This window comes from Lycium ferocissimum, chromosome 5 (assembly GCF_029784015.1).
Source record: "Lycium ferocissimum isolate CSIRO_LF1 chromosome 5, AGI_CSIRO_Lferr_CH_V1, whole genome shotgun sequence".
NCBI classification, from domain to species: domain Eukaryota; kingdom Viridiplantae; phylum Streptophyta; class Magnoliopsida; order Solanales; family Solanaceae; genus Lycium; species Lycium ferocissimum.
Window position 1 is genome coordinate 14,672,324 of NC_081346.1, and position 8,374 is coordinate 14,680,697.

Consider the following 8,374-nt stretch of genomic DNA (forward strand, 5'->3'; position numbering starts at 1 on the left):
ATTTCCAAGAATCGTCGGGAGCTTCGCTGATACGACGGGACCTTGTCCAAACTTTCCGAAATGGACTAATTAGATCCCACTCCAATTATGGTAATTTAATTCGTGTCAAACAAATAGATGAATACATGCGTTTACACTTTACATATAAATTTCTCTAATTTAATTATAATTTTCAATTCAATTATAATTAATCAATATATATTATTATCTCATTAAATTTTATAACCATAATAAATTAATGTAGTTTGAGGTAAAGTGTAAACACCCCGCAAAAATACATTTTGTACCCTTATATTATACCGTATCGGGTACTCTGTCTCGACAATATTTCCTAAACCTCTTGTGTGAAGTGACAAAGAAACCTATACTTCCTTCGTTCAAGAAAAGATTGCATTATTTTTTTTTATTAGTCTGTTACGAAAAAATAATTTTACTAAAAAATTAATATAATTTTATGATGAACATTTTATTTTACCTTTAATGACAAACTTTGATAACCACACAAATGTTATGGCATATATTTAAGATTACAAGTTTCGTAAAACACATAATAATTCAGTAAATTAAAACGTTATCTTTCTAAAAGCTTAAGCTTTTATATGAGATGGTCAACAAACGTCGGTAAAGGAAATGAGTAGTTAGGCCTGAGGTCTATCTCTTAACATGGTGATAGAGTTTGTAGAAATCTTGGGTTCGAGTCTCACCGGCATAATAATTAAGCAAATAAAAGTATGTTCTCTATAACTAATTTAATTTTTAGGTGAAATGGTCACGCATTTCAATATGGTATATAATCTAGACTAGATCTTATTCTTGGTATACTCATTTTGGCTCCCATATTATATTGTCCATGTTTCAAATATCCATTCTTGAATGTGCATGGGAATCTTAAGTGTTTCATATAGGTGTGCTAAATGAGATGTTGTCTCCTCATTTAATCTTGAGAAATCTTCACCTTTTGAGCTAATTCTTAGTGTTGAATTAGGCCCAATGATCATGTCTTATCAAGTTTCAAAAGTGCTAGTCAAATAAATGTTATGATACACATGTAAAACAATAATTCCAAAAAATATTCTTTGTTTTTTTAAATTCAATACTCAATTACACTACGTAATATAAATTAGAATGGAAAGAGTAAAGTGTATGCAAGCGAAATAATTGATGAGACACTACCTTCGCAATTACCATATTTTATTCTTTAGCCTTATTTTAAAAAAGGGAAAAGGGTCAAATATACCCCTCTACTTTAGTTTAATAGTTAAATATACCCTCCGTTAGTCAAAGTAGGTAAATATACCCTTTCCGTTGGTCAAAGTAGATAAATATACCCCTTCCGTTAAGAAAGTACACAAATATACCCCTCAGTTTACAAAATCCCCAATTCCACCATTAATTATCCGATTTAAGTTAAAAAAAAACCATGCCCGCTCCGCCCCGACCCGCAAATTAAATTCTTTCCACCCAAATATACCCACCACCACTACAACCGACCCAACACAACCACCACCACCACTTCCACCACCACAACCAGTAAATTCTTCATAACCATCCTTAACCATCGTTAGGCATGTAAAAGTCTCTATTCGATTAGCCATTGTTTTAATAAACAGAAGTACAAGAGTTACACCTATCAAGCAAGGGTAAATACATCCACAAATGTATATCAGTTTATACTATGACCTTTAAGCAACAGAGAAAAGAGTTAATACTGTCAGTTACTCAGTCTATAGAAGTCTATGGGATGAGTAGGAGCATCCATGGCGACAGCCTTAAATACTAATCACTAAAGGGCAATTTTATTTTATTTTTGTTAATCCAAATGTTATCAATGAGTTGTTTTCTCCACTTCCAACTCCAAATATTACAAAAAACAACCAAATATTACTCACAGCCTACAAAAGATGAAAGATTTTTGGTGGAGGCATATTTTATTTTATTTTTATTTAGCTTTCATATATTCAGAATGTAAAGATTTTTCACATCAACCGTCAATAGCAAGCATAAGTTTGTTACTTAAAAATTTGCTAGTTGTGGTGGTGGTGGTTGTGTTGGGTCGATTATAGTGGTGGTGGATATATTTGAGTGGAAAGAATTTAATTTGCGAGTCAGGGCGGGTCGGGCATGTTTTTTTTTTAAGTTAAATCGGATAATTAATTGTGGAATTGGGGATTTTGTAAACTGAGGGGTATATTTGTGTACTTTCTTAACGGAAGGGGTATATTTATTTACTTTGACTAACGGAAAGGGTATATTTATCTACTTTGACTAACGGAGGGTATATTTAACTATTAAACTAAAGTAGAGGGGTGTATTTGACCCTTTTCCCTTTAAAAAATGTGTAAAATTAATTCCCCCACCCCACCTCCGAGCTTATTTTAAAATCGAAGACAGCATCAAATTCTAAACAATAGACAAAGATCTTCTTTTCTTTGATCTTCCATCCAAACACTAGTTATTAACCAACCACTACAACGAAAAGATCTATTTTGTTCTAAACTTCTAATTTTCATAATTTTCACAATCTTCAAAACTATTATAATTTCTCTTACTTTTCATGTTTATTATCGGCTTCGTTCAACTAGTCCGCCAATTTAATGCCAGCTCTCAAGTCTCATCTGCATCTATTTTCCAAGTCCCTATTCGTAAAAAATTGTTTGAACTAATTTTCTCCTCTCTCTCTCTCTCTTTCTCTCTAGGTACTTAAAAGTCAATTTAATAAATAAAGGATAGAGAAAATTGGTTAAGCTTTGCTAGTTAAAAGCACAGGGAATTTTTTTAGCTAAAAGGAATAATGATCATTTTGATTGTAGTTGACAGTCGATAGTCTTCGTTGAAAAGACATAAAAGAGGAATCTTTGTCTGTTGTTAATTGTCTGTCCTGACTCCTGAGTGCAAAAAAATGATCTTAGTCATTTAAATAACATTATGGTAGTAGTAACTGAACTAATGTACTCTTCCAATCGAGTTGACATGATTTAGTCAACGATTAAATGAAATAATGTATACAGTAGTTTGATATTCCGTCATGATTAAATTGCCAATAAAATCTACGAAAGCAAAAATGTTAATTTCTTTGTGAATGGATGAAGTAAGTTAAAAGTTAAGACATATTTTGGTAATCTCCATGCCAATCACACGAAGTTTTTAAATTAGACTTTGCCTTCTATATACTGGGTTGTCTTAAAAAATTACACTATCACATCGTCTAAAAGATAAGTACGTCTAATATCGATAATAATTGAAATCAATTATGTGGAAAATAAAACTACTATGGAAAAGATAAAATTACATCAATAATGTAAAAAATTATTTACACTGATGATGTATATGAGTTAAATCTTTTAAATTAAAATGTGTATAATAACTACCCTAAGGTTGTCGTGAGATGAATATAATCTCTACTTTAATTAAAACTCTCGGGTTTCGAACCTTAAGAAAAAAAGGTATTATAAGACACACATTTAATGGATCTTACGCGACACGAATTCGAATTATTGAAAAATCCAAACCGAATACCAAACATGATAAATTAAAAGAAAAAAAGAGTGTAATAACAAAGATAAAGACCCTTCAAGGGGTTGTATGTAATTTAGCAAAAGAAAGAGATATAGGGAAGTACAAGTAAAAATCTTTGGGACTAAGTCATGAAAGAGGAACACCAAGTTAAATTTTCTTCAGTAATATTGCATTGAACTAGAGTTGTTGCAAAGCGAACGGTCTCTGCATAATAAGGAAAGATGCTTTGGTCTTTTTTCTCAGACATTCACTTTAACTGTACTCACACTGTCTCATTGTTTCAGCAGCATTACTGATTCTGATGAATGAAGAGAGAAACAAAAAGATTGGAGTAAGGAAGTTGAAAAAGAAAACAAAAAAAGAAAAATAGGGAAAAGAGGTGGCTGTGATGACTAGTACTTGTGAATGAATATAATGGAGTTTGTTTGTGTCTGAGAGTTTGAAAGAGACTAGTCTGTCATTAACCATTTACAACTTTGGCACTGAAAAACATGGTGTTTTCTCCTTTAACATTTATAAGGATGCAGACTAGCAGGAGGGAAAAGGACTATTATGATTCCCCTATTTCTCTCTCGGCTTTTCTCTTGTTTTTTCAAATTTTAAGCAATTATTTTATTCACAGTACATTTCTTTATTGCCTAGACTCACTGGGGTCACCACCATTTTCTTCTGACCACCTCAGCCAACAAAGATCTCCAAATAGTCCAAACGCAAAATCTAACTCACTGCCAAAATTTGAAGGTAGAGACCAGATAATATAATTTAATTCTCTGTTTTTCTCTGTTCCTTTTTTTTTTTTAAAATTCTGATGAAAGAAGACTACAGCTCACTCAACTCAATGAAATAGGTACTGTTATCCTTTTGTATTCGAAAATAATATTTTTAGAAACTAAATAACAAAGTAAAACAGAAATGAAGAAGAAGCATAGATAAATTCGAGTCCCTTTGAATTCATAGTGTTTTCTTAAATAACTTAATCCCCTCCTAATACTTGAGGTTTAGAATTATTTCCTTTCAATATAGAACGGATTATTGTCACTGGTGTTGCAGTACTTCAAACACTAGTGTCCGGCGAACACAAAATACAGATGAATTACACTTTAAACTTACTTCATAATGTAGAAAGTAATATGCACTCTTAATTTGTGTAAAGAAATGTTAGTTGCAGTCATCTCCCGTAATGCACTCCTCTTAATGCAGAAAGGAAGTATATGCACTCCTCTTGAAACACGTCATAGACATGATTATAAACCATTTCAGTGAAGGTAAAATGAGAAATTCAAATTAAATTATTAAATGTAAGAATGTATAATTTTTTGGAACTAACTAAAAAAAAATTGATACAGAAATATTATATTGATGAGTACTAGTGTAGAATCAAGAACCCCTGCAAAGTTTGATACCAAGAAATCTCACATTATTGCCCTTGCTGAAAACACCAGTATGACAGTCACCGTGCAAGAATTAAATAAACAAATAACACCAATTACTCATTTTTCATACAACCCCTCCTCCCATCATTAACTATTCTTAGCAGCAGCAACCTTACTTCACTTCTAGCTATAATCATATAATCAACAAACATACAAAAAATAAAGTAACTAAAGAGATAGAAGAAATACACATAAGGAACTAACGTTGAGAAAGTTTGAGATATTCGGTTAGGTTGATATTCTTGGCAACTTCATGATGACCTTCAGTTAAACCTGAAGATATATAACTCAATGCCAACGAGTTGTTATCATCTACAGTATTAACTCTTGGAGTTGATTGGAATTTCTGTTTGCAAGAATGACAAGTTATTTGCGAGAGAGTAGAGTTGATTTGCTTGATGGCATGTTCTTTCAAAGCATTAGCCCTATCCAACTCCACTTGTGCTTGTTGCCTTATTCTCTTAGCATTAGCAAATTCCTGCTCGGCCAACTCGATCTGACGCTTAGCTTGTTGCCTCGCCTCTTCGGCATACGCCTTTTCTGACATGGCTAACCTTAGCTGCTCAGTCGCTTCATCCTTAAGCCTCAAAGCATCTGAATTACGCTTATCGTTCGCGTTTTCTGACGACTCGTTAGAACCAATGGAGAGTTGGAGATTGTAAGTTGAGTGATCTTCGTTCCGTTTAGACGATACCGAGACATCAAAGGCCGGGCTAGATGATGATGTAGTTGTAGTCAAAAGCTGAAGCTCTAAATTGTGTTGCTTTTTGGAATTCAAGATGATATTTGGATTATTAGCAGATGACAGATTTTTGAGCAATGTACTAGACCATGGTGCTGTGCTGAGATTTGTGTCGCTTGATGGGCTAGGACTTGAAGCTGTGCGAGAAAGGCAAGGTGGATGTAAAGATTGTGATTCAGATCGGAGCCTGCCCATGCTACAAGCATCTTGATGCTCGATGAAGCTCTCTACCCTATAAGAAGAATCATTTTTTCGTCATGCAAATAGTAATTTACTTTTTTGAATAAAAGTAAAGTGGTAATGATTTTTGGAAAAAGTGAAAAAAAAAGGACAACTTCATCAAATGCTGGTAGTATGTAATGATTCAAAATGCTTTCAACTCATCATTGATGAATGTGGGAGCAAGTGACTAAGAAGAAAAGCGTAACTATGCTTAGTAAAATTAGAAGAAATTAGCTAGACGAAGATGGTCTTCATAAATACACATTTAACGGACGATAAGAAAAAAATGTAAAGAAGGATAAAAGAAAAAAATGAAAAAGAACCAACTGAGCTAATATTTAATTACTCCTATTTTTGAGTATATGGAAGGATAACTAACATCCTCATTCTTCTTAATTAACAAGCAGAATGTTTTTTCGGGGGAGTCAATTTCATTCCTCTAGGAAGCATAGAATAATGAAAAATATTAAGAAAGCAAAAACACGTTGATTAATTGAACGAAACGGATTCAGATTCTGAAATTTTTTTAATAAAAAAATAACTTTAAGCATCAAGAATGGCCTATGAAAGACTATTTTTAGATTGTTTAAAGTATAAAATAAAGTAGTCTTAAGGTAGCTATTATATGGAAACAGCTTACTAATTTTGCGGACTTTGTTTTTTCCTCTTCATCAAGCCTAAACAGCCGTTACAAAATCAAAAAACCTGAAAACCCTCAAAAAGAAATTGTTTTGTTTTGACCAAGACATGACATTCGTACTTGCTCATTCGTAGATTTTAAGAATCTTTTTTAAAAATAAAATTAGCTGAATATAGTAGTAGTCCAAGAAAATCAAGCGTATCTCGAGAACACCATTAAAACAAAATAAAAAAGAGTAGAAGACAATACCTTGAAAAAACACGGCCACAATCACAAGAATGGCCACGAGTACCACAAGTTTTAAGATGAGCTTTGTAATCGGACTGAACTGCATATCCTTTCGAGCATTTCTCACAAACCCATTGCTTATGATTGCTGTGTTTTCTTCTAAAGTGCTTTTTAATACCGACGAGATCGCCTAAGGCGTGACAAGGGTCATGGTGGAGACAAGTAGGCTCTGGACAAACGAAAACGCGCTTTCGCACAATTGGTGTTTCTCTTTTGAGCAGTTTCCATGGCACCTTATGTCTTCGCCTATGCATCTGTAAATTTTGGTCCCTCTGAAATCCCTGGTTACAGATCTCGCATACGTATCGATCAGATTCCAATAAGGTTTTTGGTGAGAGCGATACCACTTCTGCATCCGGATCTAGTAGAATTTCATTCAGTCAGAGGTAATAAATGATCAAAATATTTTTAGGATAAACAAGAGAATTGAATTTTTAAGACTGCACCATATCACTGTCCTCCTTCATTCTTCGTTGAGTTGATTTCCAAGGTAATCGTTCAACTACTAATAGTTATTATCTCAGAAAGTGACTATTTTTGTTGAAAGAAATTGAATTTCTGATATAATAACTATTAGTTGAATGATTATACGAGAAATCAACCGGTTTTTCGTTCCATGTAATTGATTTTTTTTATTTTTTTTTAAATAGAAACTTGAATTTTGCATACCTGGGGTTCCTGCAGGCCTTCTTTTTCTTCTACTAGCATTGTTTCCAGTCTCTGAGGAAATAAAAGGGTCGCACGAAGAAGAGGGATTATTGCTTAACATGACTGCTATTGAAATTCAGTGAAAAGAGTAGGCTAGTGAGTGTATTAATCTTAGGTTTTTGGAAGAATAAAAAAAGGGTTAATTACAACATGATAAACTATGGAGAGAAGAGAGAGATGGGAATTGGGTCATGAGAAGAGGAGAAGAAGAAGAAGATACAGCTAACACCAAGGAGAGGAAAATAATAAAAAGGCTCTTTTTTCTTCTTTGCTTTCTCCCTTTCGGTTATCATCAGCTTTCTTTTAGCTTTTCATCAGCTTTCTCTCATAACCTTTGTCCTTTGCCAGATATTGTTGAAGACTCACCCCCCTTAATAAACTTCAAGGTTAGGTTCGGCAGAAAAAAAAAACTTTTTTTTAAATTTTTTTTTTTTTTTTTTGGGGTGGGGGGAGCGGCGTGGGGTTGGGGTGAGTATTTGATAGGTTTCTTGACCCAATCACAATGTTCCAAACTTGATTATCAGCTATCAGCAAATGGAGTAGTGAAGACAAGGAAGAAAAAGAAAGAAGCCAAACAAAAACAAACAGAAGATCATTATTTCATGGGCACAGTAAATTTGGATACATAAATACAAAGTAGACTCCGGTATTATAACACCCACAGGGCCATAAGTTCCATATACAACGTACACGTAAGGATTTCTTTTTTGTTAGTCTCCTACAGCGTCTTTCTCTGCATACAGTGAGTATCTAGCTAATACTAACTTCTTTAATTTGTTGATTTATTATACTTGTCCTGAAATTAATTTCTTGTCAAAGAACTTT

The 8,374-nt window shown here is 33.3% G+C and overlaps 1 protein-coding gene across 1 annotated transcript; it reads right to left on the bottom strand.

Moving 5' to 3' along the window:
• Window positions 1–4,911: 4,911 nt before the first annotated feature.
• LOC132056169 (zinc finger protein SHOOT GRAVITROPISM 5-like) lies at window positions 4,912–8,158 on the bottom strand. The gene is made up of 3 exons (XM_059448251.1): window positions 7,511–8,158; window positions 6,803–7,202; window positions 4,912–5,923 (listed from the first exon to the last, which is right to left on the bottom strand). The coding sequence occupies exons 1-3, from the start codon at window positions 7,608–7,610 to the stop codon at window positions 5,149–5,151; spliced, it is 1,275 nt and encodes a 424-aa protein (XP_059304234.1). The 5' UTR covers window positions 7,611–8,158; the 3' UTR covers window positions 4,912–5,148.
• Window positions 8,159–8,374: the final 216 nt, after the last annotated feature.